The sequence below is a fragment of the Echinops telfairi genome, unplaced genomic scaffold, assembly GCF_000313985.2.
Source record: "Echinops telfairi isolate 266 unplaced genomic scaffold, ASM31398v2 ScPeMD7_7;HRSCAF=31, whole genome shotgun sequence".
Taxonomy (NCBI): domain Eukaryota; kingdom Metazoa; phylum Chordata; class Mammalia; order Afrosoricida; family Tenrecidae; genus Echinops; species Echinops telfairi.
In genome coordinates this window covers 1,672,230-1,687,569 of record NW_022103904.1, presented here as the reverse complement: position 1 = coordinate 1,687,569, position 15,340 = coordinate 1,672,230, and the positions used below count along the sequence as shown (strand labels likewise).

General features: G+C 49.7%; 1 protein-coding gene across 2 annotated transcripts in view; it reads right to left on the bottom strand.

The window, feature by feature from the left end:
• The window catches only part of EEPD1 (endonuclease/exonuclease/phosphatase family domain containing 1), a 131,278-nt gene extending 116,246 nt beyond the window's left edge, over positions 1-15,032 (bottom strand). The window contains exons 1-2 of one of the 2 annotated variants that reach the window (XM_045286394.1): positions 14,701-15,032; positions 13,252-14,253 (exon numbers count right to left, since the gene is read on the bottom strand). In XM_045286394.1, the coding sequence (XP_045142329.1) occupies positions 13,252-14,129 (878 nt within the window). In that variant the 5' untranslated portion in view covers positions 14,130-14,253; positions 14,701-15,032. Of the gene's footprint in view, positions 1-13,251; positions 14,648-14,700 lie in introns of those variants that run through there. The other variant, XM_004708020.2, reaches the window with a different exon arrangement.
• Positions 15,033-15,340: the final 308 nt, after the last annotated feature.

Here is a 15,340-nt window from a genome sequence, read left to right as displayed (position 1 = left end):
ATTAAGTCTTTTGGAAAGAAAAATGACGGTAAAGCTCAAGAATATGTAAAATATACTGGTATAGCATGTTTAAGAAAGCATGCAGTGGTTGTGCGGTGTGCACAGTTGTATAAAATGCACATTATTTGTGTAAAATACAACAGAGATCTACTTCCAGAAATCAGTCAGTGAAAATTCTGTGGATCACAACGGTCAGACTGGCAACCAGGCATGGGGATGTGCATTCTGCAGTGCACGAGGGCACCCGGAGCCAGAGACCAACGCAGTGGCAGCTAACAACTGCTGACCTTCTTATCTGTTTGAACTGCTTCATATCAAGAGGGAAAGGTCCCCATTTGAACAACACAGACAGCCATCACAGCCTGGCCTTGCACGATACAAAAGACAAGGCTCAGGACACCTGACTCTGACTTGAACGATCCGGGGACCTTTTAGAAACCTAGCTATAGAGAGATTTCTAATTGTCACCCAGTGACACTTTTAAATTAAGTCAGGTAACAGGAGTCACGGGGCTTGGTAGACACTAGCTAGAGAACATACAAATCATCAGAAAGCAGTGCACATACAGCCAGCTACAAATAGATCTTCTTGACTATATTTACTGCAAAAGTGAAAGAAGCACAGATGTGATCAACACTAAAGATAGATATCGATTTTTTTAAATTGGTGTACCGTTACTTCTCACCGACTATCTCATCATCTGACATTTTGAATTTACAACAGTGAAAGATTTACCATTCAGCTGCTTCGTGCAGTGGCGGTGCACCCCTGCCAATAACGAACACCGAAGTTAGAGAAGAAAGTAGCGTAGGCTCTGATGGCTGGGCCATGATTCTCAGAGTTTGGGCAGTTACGTCATGATGCAAGCTGACAGTTCCATAATAAAATCATCATTCTCCATTTTGTGATCTGATGTGGCCATCTTTCATATTCATATAATGACTATTTCCAATAACAGCCTGGTCTTTGGAACTAACCGTGTTGACTAGTACGGAGAAGCTGTATTCACAGCTCATGAATACCCAGACACCGTCAGTGCAGACATGTATAAACATACATACATTTATGGTCAGATGTATCCAACTTCAAAGACATGTGAAAATCAAACAGCATTGATAAAAACAACACTCAATAAATGATGTTTGACTTATAAAGATAATTTGGGGGTTCTGACCTACAATAAACTTTGACTCACTGCTAAAGTTGCTTTATAAAAAAATTAATTTTAAATATAAATAATTTAGGGAAACTATATTTTGTTTGTTCTAAGCCAATGACATCTGTTTGGGTTTTTCTATTGGGTTGACTCCTCTTTGTACACCAGGCAAGACAATCTCAGGTTTAGAGTACAGCCAAAGAACTGATGTATGATGGAAAAGTATCGATTATGGAGAAAGGCAAAATAAATCAAAACTATCTAGGCTAAGAACGAAAGGTGGAAGGAGATTTAATTGAGGCCTCGAGTGCACAGAAAAGGTCTCAAAGGCGTTCTAACCGCCTGGCTTTCATTTCTACTGAGGAGAGATTTGGAAAATGGTCCTAAATTACAAATAAACAATGTACAGTAAGCACAAGGAAGAGCATCATGGTATAAGGATGTTAAATACTGGGCGAGTCCCTGAGCAAAACTGTGGGATTTTATTCTCTGAGTGTGTGTGTGTGTGTGTGTGTGTGTGTGTGTGTGTCAGGGATGGGAGGGTGGTTCTTTAAAAATGTAGAATTAGAGTATCTAGAATATAACTTAACAATGAATGTATTGCACATTCATAGAGAAAAATGTTACGCTTATACCGACAGACCCTATAAACAAAATAGAACACTCAAGCGTAGTACATACATTTAAGGATAGGCTGACTTCACCTTGCCACGGTGTCCTTTTCTCAGATTGCATCTGTAGAGTCAATGCCATTCCACCAAGATGTCTTGAGAAACTCCAGTTGATTCGGAAGTATACACATGCTAAGAACATTTCTGAATGAAGAAGGGCCATCCAACCAGATACTACAGTCTTCCGATGACCCAGAAACACACAGGAGAAAATCCACTGGCTGTATCTAGAGGACAAAGGTGTCACCCCAAATCAGTGGAGAAAAACTTAAGTTGTTTCCAGATGGGACTGGGAAACTCAAAGATGTAACACTGGATCCCAATCTCACACCATAAACATTCCAGATATATTAAGAACTAAAATAAACATAAAAGACCATTATAATACCCATAAATGACACTGTAAGGGAATCACTTCGTGAACTTGAGGTGAGATGGAGTTCTTAAAGCATATCCCAATGGGAATGGACAGATTGGACCACTAAAATTAAGGGCACTATAGATCAACACCAGGGATTCACTAGACGAGCTGGGGGATGTCCATGAAACACCAAATGCCATGGCTGGATCAACTGTGACTTTCACTCTCACACCAGTCGATCCTGTGCTTAACCAGAGTCAACTCTCTACTCTAGACTTGTTTATACCGATTGGCTGTATCACTGTGGTCTCGTGACTTGTGACACCCATTAGCGACCTGAGTGTAAGCAGAAAGAAAATTGCTTAGTAAGGTTCTATAAAAGCAAGTTGCTTAAAAAAATGTTGAAGTAGGTATGGGCAAGACAATTGTAAACAACGGGAAATGTCATTGAAAAAAATAGACTTCAATTGCTTTGCAAATATCTTTAACTTCCTGCTGTACTTTGAAGAAACAAACACTGGAGATGTTTGTCCACCCATATTTATAGCACACACACATATTTATAACACGATACTTATGAACGATCATGACATAAGGAACTGGAACCGATGCTGGGATGATGAGTCAAATACAAACATGTGGGAAAACACCACTGAACACAGACAAGCCTTTCTCCCCTGACACTTTGGAGTGCAGCTACTTGGGTTCTACTCCCGGCTCCACCACTTAAACGTGGAGCAACCTTTCTTAGCTTTCCTGAGCATCGCTTCTGCGTCTATAAAACTGGGATAATAATGCTACCAACATGAGAAGCTACTTGGCCCCGGCCCCTGTCCTCAGTAATTAGCACTGCTATTAATTATTGTTGTTACTACTATCAAACCCAAACCAAACCTACGATTCCCACTTACAGGGACCTCACAGGACAGAAGAGGTTCCCAATAAGGTTGCTAAGGCTGTACATTTTTACAGAGGCAACTTTCCTTTCTCCTGCGGAGAGGCTGGTGCATGGGAAGCATTCACCTTTTAGTGGGTAGACAAACCCTTATCCACTGTACCACCAAGGCTCCTTCATCACTACCAAACAAAACAACCAAACCCACTAGTAGCATCAAGTTGACTGTACATCTCAATGGGCGTAGACAACTTCATCTTTCTCCGGAGGAGCAGCTGAGGGATTCGAACTGTAGACCTTGCGCTGAGCAGCCCAATGCCTCACCCACAGCTCCACCAGGGCTCCTTACCACTACCAGTGAACACCGCCACCAGGTGGGGGGCGGGGCGGTGTCTGAACTATTTAGCCGTTCAAAACCAGTTGATTAAAAAGCTGGGAATGATGGGAAGCCTGAGGCCACAGAGGCCACACCCACCAGGACAGGAGGGAGGTCCCCGAGGCTGATGGCAGGCTAGGCCAAGGCCTAGGGCCAAACACTGGTACTTTTAGGCCACCCATTTTTTTACCTTTTTACCAATAAAATTTAAAAAGAAGGACAAATGCTTTCAAGGGCCCTACTAAATTTGCTTAGTTGAAAATGCATTGTGGAAAAGTTGTATTTCTCTTTTTAATATTACGGGGTTCATTTTTCACGAGACAGAAAATCCACTTGAGACTAAAGACGGCGTGCTTTCCGAACCACTGAGAAAGACGGAGTGCTGGTTTGCCCTTTGGCTTTTGAGTAAACAACCGAAGGGTACGGATCCTAGAACGCAGTCATAAAGGAGCCCTGGTGGCACAGCAGGTTAAGCACTGGCCTGCTAACCACAAGTTCGGCAGTTTACAGCCACCCACTCTGAGGGAGAAAGATGGGGCTGTCTGCTCCTGTAAAGATGTACAGTTCTCTACGGAGCAGACGGCTGTGCTCTGTCCCTCAGCGTGGCTATCAGTCAACATCAATTCAATGGCACTGGGTTTTCTTGGGTTAGGGGCTTAGAACACACTAAGCCCACCCCTAAAATGCATGTTAACTCTCCAATGTGTCAATGGTGAACGAGGCTCTTGGCTTAAGCACAGCACTTCAGGGGTCTGCAGATAAAAGCATGGAAGCTCCAGCTTAGCAGCTTAATCAGTTCGTGGCAGGACCAAAATAGAATTCACAGGAAGCAAGAGCTGCCTGGAGACAGACAACAGGACAGTGAAGAAAATCCAGGGTTTCATTGCCCAGCAGTGTGGTAGGGGTCAGGCCATTCTTGATAGTAAACTGTTCTCACCGTGCCTGTCCCCTGCATCCCCGGCCAGTGGAATTCAACACTGGCTGGCCGTTGTCAATCAAGAGAGACTACAAGAAAATCCTTTCTCAAGTCAGCTCTATGCACTGGCAGGACCTCCGATCAGGGAGTGTCTGAAGCTCCTGGATCGGCCAAGGATGCCCAGGCAGGGCAGGGCATTTTTGAAGTGTCTCCTGGAGACTTTGATGTTAGGAGTCACTGATGGGGAATCGCCCGCACATCTGTACATTGCCACACACAGTCAAGATTGCTGATGATGAGCAGGTAAAATTTTCGTGAAATGACTCGTTTTCATTGTGTCCAGGGAACTAATTTTTCATAAGTTATTGGGTAAGAAGACAGAGTTTTTATTTTGAAATGAAAATAACACTCTACATTATAATAACGTATCATCGAAACCTTTGGGGTCTGAATTCCCTGACTGTGAGGACCCTTTGTTGGAGGCTGATTTTGCAAGCATATGTATGGATGTAAGGCTGATGCCGGGGCCCTGCTCGGACATCTGTGTCTTACTCCAGACTCCCACTCCTCACCTGCCCCTCAGAATATGTCCTGTCAGTCCCTCCCCTCCAGACTAGCTTCTTCCCAACCACCCGGTTTGTCCCCTGCCCTCAACATTCTGATGCTAAGGCTTCACGTATCTCCAGAGCAAATCACCAATCCCACTGTCCCAGATTTAATCCCCCCCCCCCAAAAAAAACTGCTGTAACTCCTACCTAACCTATATACCTGTGGTCAAAAAGCCTGGTGGCACAGTGGGTTAAGTGATGGGCTGTAGTTAGGAAGGTCAGCAGTTCAAACCCACCAGCAGCCCTGTGAGAGAAAGATGAGGCTGTCCGCTCCTGTAAAGATTTGCAGTCTCAAAAGCCCCAGGGACCAGTTCTACTCCATGCTACCGGGCAGCTGTGAGTCAGTGTTGACTCCGCGGCAGGGATTTTTATATCTGTGGTCATAATCCCATTTGGGAATGTAGAATTTGTTATGTTAATTGAGCAGGATTAATGTGAAGTGTTGTTGAATCAATCTCTTCTGAGACATAGAAGCTATTAAAAACAAGCCAGCAGGCAGAGATGGGAGCCGTGGGGTGGGGTGGCAGTGAGACGCCAAGCCACATGGAGATCTCCAAGGACCAGGAAGCAGAAGCTGAGGAACCAGGACCTTCCTCCAGAACCAACGGGGAGAAAACACCTGCTCCTGGAGCCAGGGCTCTGAATCAGGGGTCTGGCCTCTTAAACGGGAAATCGATGTCTGTTTGGTAAAGCCACTTACTTGGGGCATTTCGGTGATAGCAGCACTAATAACTATGACGCCGATGTTGTTAGGAGCAGAGCAAGTTTGCTTCCTTCTTCAGAGTGCACACTGCCACGATCGCTATCATGTGTGTTTTCTTGGCAAATTGTGAGCCCCCTGATTGCCCTTGGGTCTCCTGTACCCTGAACTCATCAGAGAGTGAGGGCCTAATAAACTCTCAAAACACTCACTGCCGCCAAGTGCATGCCGATGCAGGTGAGCCCCTGTGAGTGTCTGAGACTATTGACTGACTCTTTACGGGAGTACCAAGCCCCAGCTTTCTCCCAAGGAGTGACTGGTGGTTTTGAACTGCTGACCTTGTGGATTGCAGTGCAACTCATAACCTATACCATCAGGGCTCCTTGAGCTCCAAGTAGGTGCTCAATAAATATGGAATTGATTTCCACAAATGTCATTGGTGGAAATGCCTAACCCAACAACAACAAAAAAATATGCCTGATTTTATAGGCAATTGATTCCAGTAAAGTCCTGCTGCATGCCAGAACATGGGTGACTCTTGAAAACACTACGCTGAAAGAAATAGGATGATCTCACTTATCCATATGCTATAACAAGAACAGGCAAACATCTAGAAACCAATGTTTACTCATGCTTGGCAGGGGCGGAGGGAGAGCAACACGGGGAGCCATCATTGTTTGGGGGACGGTAGCTTTGTTTATGGCGATGGGCAAGTTGACAGCAACAGATGCTGTTTGTACAACATAAATAATGTAGGTGATATCTCTAAGTTGTACGCCTGAAGAAAAAAAAAGGCAGAATGGCAGATACTTAAAAATACCCAATTAAAAAGCAAACAGAAAAATGAGGCCTTGTCTGGAACTCTGTCTGCCCAAAAGACAAGTCAGCCTTGCGGCCCAGACACTCTGGACGGGGGCTTCCACACCCATCCCCAGGACAGCTTTAGCAGAGGGAGGCGGTGAGGTCCGCAAGCTGCGTCATGTCAACATAATGCTGAGGCATGGCAGCCCACCCGCCCCAGGAGCTCTTAACTGCCTCTGACCCTGTCTTCTAGGAATCTCAGAGACGGTCATATGGGACACCAGTTAATCCTCCCAATACCCAAACACGTCTTTCGGTGTATAAACCACCTCCCATCCTTACCTGCTGCTCCATCTCCCCATCCGTGTCCCTTTCTGCTGAAACCTCCCAACCATTCCTCTTTACTCATCCCCCAAGACTTGCCCCAAGCAGCACCCCGGCAGCCAGGACCACAGAGGGAAGAGGTGATTCCATTAGCCTCCACTTAAGAGTCCTACACAGCCTCCCACTGCTGTGAAAAGAAAAGCCTAGCAGACCCCACCAAAACTGCCTGCCTCCCTCTGCAACCCCATGCACCTGCCAATCCCGAACCCTGGCCTTCTGTCTGTCTCTGGAACCAGCAAGTGATCTCTCACGGCCTCGACAGTCACGCACTCACCAGTTCACCCAGAACATGTTCTTCCCAGTCTTTCCCATGCCTGGCTCTATCCCCGCCCTCAGCTTTCACCTGCAACCTTCCACGGCTGCTCATGCCCTCACCTTGCCTCCCTCCTCCTTGTCACCACTGGCCAAGCTATCTGTAACGATGTATTTGCTAACTTGTTATCTCTCTGCCTGGAATGGCAGCTCTGTAAGGGGAGGCTTTGTCTTGCTCTCTGCTTTATGACCGCACCCTGAAATGGAGCCAGGTAACCCCCCAAACCTACTGTTGTTATCAAGCCGATTGCGACGGAACCAACAGAGCAGAGCAGAGCAGCCCCAGCGAGTTTCCAGGTTGTCATCTCCGTGTCTTGCTTTTCCTCTCGGAGTGGCTCACAGATTCCAACTACTGCCCGTTCAGTTAGCTGCTGGGGCCGGCACCACTGTGCCACCATGGCACCCAGTGAGCACTCGGCAAGGCAAACAGACAACAGAAGGTGGAGGGAGGGTCAGTGAAGAAGAGGAAGAGTCTCGAGAGAGGTACTGACACGGTGGCTGCTGCCCTGGGATCAAACCCAGCAGCGACTGTGAAGACGGTGTGGGATCAGGACACGGTTTGCTCTGTTGTACACGGTGTCCCCGTGAGTCAGAGCTCACTTGATGACACCCCGCGCACGCACACACGTGTGCACACACACAAGAATATCTGCTCGGTGAACGGTTAAATGGATAATAAAGGAATCAGCAACCCTGTAGAAATCCTATTAAATATCCCGGAGGCCTTAATATCAGACCCAAAGGAGGCCCAGCTTTCTGGAAAGCCCAAAGTAACACCTTTTCCCTTTGGGAAAATAACCCCCTTGCCATTCCCACACAGGGACTTCTTTTCACTCACTTTGTCTACTCCATTCATCCACTGCCCACCTTTCTCTCTGGAAAGAGCCCAGCGCGCCGTGGCTCAGGAAGACGGAACTCCTCCTTGGAGCGGGTCCCAAGGTCTCAGGCTCACGGCTTGGGTGGAGGGACTCTGACACCTTCTGGATGTGCTCTACCTCTGGCCCCAAGCCCTGACCTTCGGGAGAACAAAAGCAGGAAAGGTACGTGGGCTCCACAGCCCTGACACTGCCCCAAAGGGGAAGCCCCACCTTTCCCAAGGCAGATTACATCCCAGATTACTGATACCTGGCCAGATTACGTCCCACAACAGGGAGGGGACAAGCAGGAGAGCACGTTATTTGGGGAAAGGCACCCTCTTCCCCACTCTGAAGTCACCCGGAACTGCCTGGCTTGAAATCCTGCCTCCTCAGGGAAGGCCACTCAAATGCCACCGCCTCTCTCCTGAGCCCCAGTTTCCGGCCGTCAAAATAGATTACAGATTGGCTACTCCGAGAACATCGCTGTGCATTTTATTCTCACATATTATGTCCCTCTTCATCCACCCACCCCAACTGCCTTCCATCCCTCGGAGCGGGCCTTTTATTCTCACTGGGAACAGCATAACCCATCATGATCAGCGACTTACCTGACACAATCTGAGTTTACCACACTATTGGATTCTGACGCACTCACTTTGTCCACATTCACCTTAATCTGTGAAGTAGCATGGCCAAGTGGGTTTCTGAATTGAGCTCTGATGAAGGAGTGGAGATGAGTAGGGCTACTGACTGCCAGGTCAGCAGTTTGAAACCACTAGCCACTCTTTGGGAGAAAGACGGGCCTTCCGACTCCCACAAAGAGTTACAGTCTCAGAAATTCACAGGGCAGTTCTACGCTGTCCCATAGGGTCTCCCTGTGTTGGCATGGACTCCACGACAGAGAGTTTGGTTATTTTTTGTGTTATGCACCTAGCAGGCATTCAGTCCATATTTTCCAGTGAATGAACCAAATGACAAGAAGGGTGATGTAGATAGGGAGCCTACTAACCAGGTCTAATGAACTACATTCTCTTTATTCACAATCAGTGTTCGCTGCCAAGCCCTGATCCATCTTGCACTTTGAGAGAGTGGACGCGTGGCAGAAAACAGATTTAAATCATCGTACAGCGTACACACGTTGACACTCCGGTCCCTTTCGGATGTAGGCCATGGGACAAATGGGCGACCGAGATGCTAGCTCTCATTTCTTTTGGAGATTATCTGTCAGCTCCCCCAGGGCTCAGCTTTCAGTAACCAAAGGACCTTTTAATAGAACAACTCCTTCGGGGGTGCAGGCCGGGGGGTGGGGAGGGGCAGGAGTGGGGCAGAATAATTTTCATTCCTTATGTGGACTGTCACCCAATTTTGCGAGGAAATTTAGCAGAAGCATTCCTCTTGCTCCATAAATACCGAACAAGGAAAATATTGCCCAAGACTGAGCTCGAGCAAAGGAATGTGATGAAACCCGTCAGCTCTGGGCCGCTCGGGCTGTCATCACGGCCACGGAGTGGCCGTCTAGCCGTGTGCGGCCGGCCTCCCCCAGGCTGTGCGCACAGAACCACTTTCCACCACGGCAGCAGCGCCTCAGAGCAAGGAAGGATTGTGTTTCCCACATCACACCAGTACTCTTCAGCTTAAGAAATCCTGCCTGCTGAAGCAAATGCAGAGAAAGGAAAGCCAAGAGCCAGCTATTCCCTTTGCAAAATAACTGCCCAAGGGTTTCTCTGAAATGGGATTTCATTTAAGGAAATGGGCCTGGGACACAGTTTGGCAATGCCCTTGAAGAGGTGGAATGTGGGAACACCTGAACAGAGTTGGATAAAGTGGCGAGCTTACAAAACACAGTAGGCATGCGAGCGCACGGATCCAAAGTCAGAAGGTGGGTCCTTGTCCTCGCTGAGTCACTAATCAGCCATGTGACAGAGCAAGTCAGCTAATGTCTTTGCTTTTCATTTCCTCAGCCAGAGATAGAGAATCATTAATAAAAGCAGCATTATCTACTTCCCGGGTTACTGGGGGTAATCAAACACATGTGATAAGCGCTGGAAAATATTAGGGCACACCTGGAATTCAGATAATCTTCGTGTTGTATGTGTACATATATGAACATAAGACCCACCTGGAAAACAACATGCAGCAATACTTGCTCTTGTACTTCCTCTTACTAATAAAGGGAGTGATTTGATATGTAAAAGTTGTGTGTGAGTCAGAGGGAACACCCAACACTTAGAGAAAATGTAGTGCTGTCTTTGAGGACTTGGGATCCCCTGGGTCACAGTCAGCTGTCTTTGGGTAGCCTGGGACAGTCACTGGACACCCATCTGGGTGCTCCACCCACCCCAATCTGCAGTGGATTAGGCCCTAAGCCTATTATTCTATGTTTACCAGATACTAACAATGTGCTAGCGGTGCTTACAGAACACTGAATTCATTGTGAGCAAGTAATAGGAACCACTAACCTACAGGACGGCAGTTGTCACCCAGGAGTGGGGACTGGGGCAGGTGATCCAGGCAAGTCACCTTTCCAATTTCTTACAGGCATGCCTTCCTATCAGCCTACGGGGTCCGGGTAAATACTTCCTGTACTCAGACCTGAAGAAGCTGCTGCATGTCTTCAACCAAGGAAAAACAAAAAACGGGGGTGGGAGAGGGTGGGTGGAAATGGGGCAAATTCTAACCACTCCAGGTTGGACAGAGTCATTAGGACTCCTTGATATCCCCACTGCCCAGTGCTCAGAGTACCTATGGGCCTCCTGCTCGCTCTGCCATTTTCTACCCGTCACATCCCAATGTCCTAGATGTGGAGCAAGCCCCTCAACCCCAGCCAGAAGGGATGTCATAGGGTTGCCTGACTGCAGTGATGTGTAGAGCAATGAAAGGACAAGTAGCACTGACCTTGTCAGAAAAGCTAAACCGGGAAAAGGAATGAGGATTCAGAGAATGCCAGAGAGAAGGCTGACTGCCCACCGTTGAGCACAAAGATATTCAAACGTTAGCATCAGAATCAGGAACCAGTGGATCCCAACTCTTGGCCCCATGTGGATCAGGGTAGCACTGTGCTCCAAAGGTAAGGGGACCAGATTTAAAGCGGGACACCATTGACCGGGGGTGGGGTGGGGTTCTTGATTAAAAATTTGGTCTATATGGACCAAATAGACCATTCCCTAGCTTGTCATTAATTCTTTCCAAACATCAGGACTTTTTAAAAATGCCAAAAAGCGGGACATCTGGTCACCTTATTCAAAGGGTTTTCAATGACTTTTTTTATTTATGAGACCGCCAAGCCCTTCTTCCATGGCACCTATCATTGGATTTGAACCTCAAACCCTTCAGCTAGCAGCTGAGTTAAGTTTATACCCCTAGGGACTCCAGATCACCTGGAAGAGTGTTCACACAGAAACTTGGGAGATTCTGAGTCCGTAGCTAATGTTACTGGTCCAGAGACCACACTTTAAGGATGAGTTTCTGTCCCTCTCTCCCTCTCCTGTGGAGATATAAATAATACCCCCCCCTTGGGTGGGCAACCCGCTCCCCCCCCCAAAAAAGGATGATTTTCAATGGACCAGGGCCACCCAAATAGTCATTCTCACTGGAGCAACTTTGGGTCCTGATGCAGTCATGCCCTCACTGCAAGTACATCTACAGCACCCCTGTCTACCCATAACAATGCTGCCTCTCCCCACCACCCCCAAACTGACCCTTAAGAAAATGTTCCATAGGAATTAAAACAGTCATCTCTCCTGGTCTTCCTTCTCCCCTTGTCCTATTCCCGCTCCCATGGATGGAAGAGAACCATCATCTCATACATATCTCCCAGGGACGAATCCAGCTCTCATGGATGAACAAGATGATTTTGCAAAAGGAGTGAGTTATGATGCAAAACAGAGGGCACAGCCGGGCGAGAACAATGCTCAAGGGCTCCTCTGGTCCCATTCTCTGGCCACACGCTTATACCTTTTCTCCTTAGTGACACGAGCGTGCAGGGACATGTTCTGACCTGCTTTTCGCCTTGGCAGTTTATCATGATGCCCTGAACAAAGCACTGTGGGTCCCACCAAGCCCCTTCTTCACATCACCACCCACAAGCCTCACCAATAACTAGTGCAAAGCAAAGCAGTGAATGGCCACGGCACACCACCCCTCGGGGGTGGCAGGGCACGAGCTCTCAAGTCAGCATCTGAGAATCCTGAAAGGGGCCATTAAAAAGATTTCTTCCCTTCCAGAAGCCGACTACATTATGGTGTACAGGATATATACTACTTGGCTAGCAGCAGGAGCTACTATTACAATAATATTGCTCTGTTCTACGGGGGGTTAACGGAAGTGCCTACAGAGGGTTGTGTGTGAATAACAGGAACACTGTGATAACAGCCTATCTTACAACTCCCTTCTCCTTGGGTTCGAATGGGGAAATCTGGCCAATATCCAATCCCCAAAGTCAGTCTGGAGGGATTATGCACAGTTGGAGCTGCAATTGTAGGACTTAAAATCTGCCTCCGGTCAAATAAGGAAAAAGAATGAAGTCCAATTCATTCACGGTATTTTAGTACAGACACACAGGGCATGTGTTTGCAGATACCTGGTCTTCAAGACAGTTTTGTACACACAAATTTGCCTATTTGATGGAAGCAATCTGATTTTCCTTCTCACTAGGAAAAAAAAATTCAATGATCTCTTCTCACGTGCAAAACGCTCCAAGCCATCCTGGGCTCAGCGTTCCCTGTCTAGTGCAAACCCCATGAAGTGTGAGCCAAACAACTCTCTGCAAAGCAGCAGCATCTACAGTTACCAGAAAGAAAAAAACTAAAAAAAAAAACCCAGTTGCCACTGAGTCAGCTTTGGCTCCTGGTGACCCTATGTGTGTCAGAGCAGAACTGCATTCCACCGGGTTTCCAATGGCTGATTTTTCAGAAGGTGATCACCAGACCTTTCTTCCACAATACCACTGAGAACACCAAACCTTTCTGTTACCAGCGTTCACTGCTGGCACCACTCAAGACTCCCCCTCAGTCACCACTTGGACTAAATTGGGAATCGATCTCAGAGCCACCACTGTTCTCCAAAGAAGAGCCTCATGTCAGGGCCCTCCAGAACACTGATCAAAGATGCACCCTCCCACCTCAAAAGAAGCCCACGCATTCACATCCATGGATAAAATCACACCATGAGAGAGCTGCCTTTGAACCCATCGCTCCAGGTGGTCCCTGTCCTTACCTGTTTTCCAGGAGTGTCATGCACACCACCTCTCGTACCCCTGGGTTATTGGCCTTCTCCACGGAGCAGCTCTGCAAGTTCCAAGTGGCCAGCCTCAGCACAGGCCGCCCATCCCTCGTGCCTCCGAAAGCCTCCACCGACGGCCGCGTGGAGATAATCTGCGTGGGGCCCCCAGGCGGCAAGTCCAGGTCTTCGCTCTGCAGGCTCAGGGAGGTGGGGCTGGGGTGGGGCTTGGCCATGAAGGTCAGGCCCCCGTTGGTGTGGGTGGACAGGGGTCTGGATCTCTCGGCAAACACCTGGTGCCGTATCTTGTCCAGGAAGGCTGCGTTGATACCGTCCATCCTCACCAGGTCCTCCACGCTGCGAAAGGGCCCGTGATCGCGGCGGTAGTCCACAATGCCCAGCGCCATCTTCTCCGTGAGGCCGCGTACACTCATGAGCTGAGCGGGGGTGGCGGTGTTGATGTTGACCCGTGGGGTGAGGGGCACCGTAGTGGCCAGGTGGTGAGGCTGCTGCTCAACCAGCAGGTCTCGCCGCAGGGAACTGGGCGAGTGCTGCGCGGAGCTGCCCTTGCTGCTCACACAGATCTCAAACTTGACCTGCTCCAGCTTGGTGGCGCCCACCCCACTGACCAAGGCCAGGTCCTCCACCTTCTTGAAGCCTCCAATGTACTCGCGGTACTCCACGATGCTGCGAGCCACCACACGGGTCACCCCAGGCAGGGTCATCAGCTCCTCCTCCGTGGCCGTGTTGATGTTGAGCCGCTCCTGGTTCACCAGGATGTTGCTGAAGTTGCAGGCCGCACTGAACTTGCGGCTGTGGGACAAGTCGGAGGGGTCCCTGGGGATGGAGCGGTGGCATCCCAGAGTGCTCCCCATGACCCAGCCTGGCCTCTGCAGAACTCCGCACACTGTCAAGAAGCAAAGATGCCCGATGCAGGAGCTTCAAGGGCTTCCAAAGGTAAGTACCAGAGCGTTCATGCCCAGTGTCAAAAAGGACCACCTGAAAAAACAAATTAAAGAGCCCACACATCGACTCCGTTAATCAATTTGCATTAGCGCATCTTCATCTAGAGCTGGTGTTTTATAACCAGGGTTCCTGAGCTGGGGGCTGTCCCTGAACCCCTGAAAATGCACGCGCAACGAAGCTGACCCATGTGAGTTTTCCTTCGGGGGTGAGGGATCCTGGCTTTATCCCATCGGGGTCCAAAGAGGCTAGGAGGCAGACCCTTGGAAAGAGACGCATCACACCTTAGCCCCACGTCTCTCCAACTCTCCTGTCAACTCCCGGCGGGGCTGGTGTCATCTCGCCGCTAGGATCTTCCCAGCCCGGGCTCCGTCAAAGGAGGGCTCACCCCACCTCTGCGCCCAGCACTCAGCGTCACCAGCAGGTTAGGAGCTCCTACTCCCTGGTTCTGACACCCAGAAGGGTTTATCCATCCGCACCCACCTCTTGGCCGCTCTTCCCAGACGTCTGTCCTGCGTCCACCTGCGGCTCCGAAGTCCGAGGCCAGCCCGGGACAGCCCTGCTGTCCGCGCGGGTGGGGAGGTCAGTGGCCCGGCCGCCTCCTCTCACGCCGCCTCGGGCCGCGCGCCTCGACAGTTTCTGCGGGAGAAACTCTCCGCGTCGCTCTCCCGGAGCCGGCCGGAGCTGCTGGGCTGCCCGCGGGCGGCTGCAGCGGCGGCGAAACCCGCACGCCGCGGCGGAACTAAGACTTGCGGCGTCACCGCAGTTGCGTTTGTCCAGGCAAAAAGTCCTGCGCGCAACTCGGGTGCGGGCTCCGCCAGAGCCGCGTCCAGTCCTCTGCACCAGCGCCGCCGCGGCCGCTCGCAGCAGTGCCAAAACCAAAGTCCTAGCAGCGCCGCGCGCGCCTCCACCGGCAGCGCAGCCACGCCTCTTCGCGCGGCAGCTCCTCCCCCGGGCTTCTGGGGGCATGCGGAGAGAGCGGAGCCCCAAGGTGCGGAGGCGGGGCCCACAATGCAAGGGGCGGGGCCCCACGGCAGGGGTTGGAGAGGGGAACCCGTGAGCGCGGGGGCGGGGCCAGGGAGTGCAAGGGGCGGAGCTCGAGAGCGGGGCGGAGGTTGGAGCG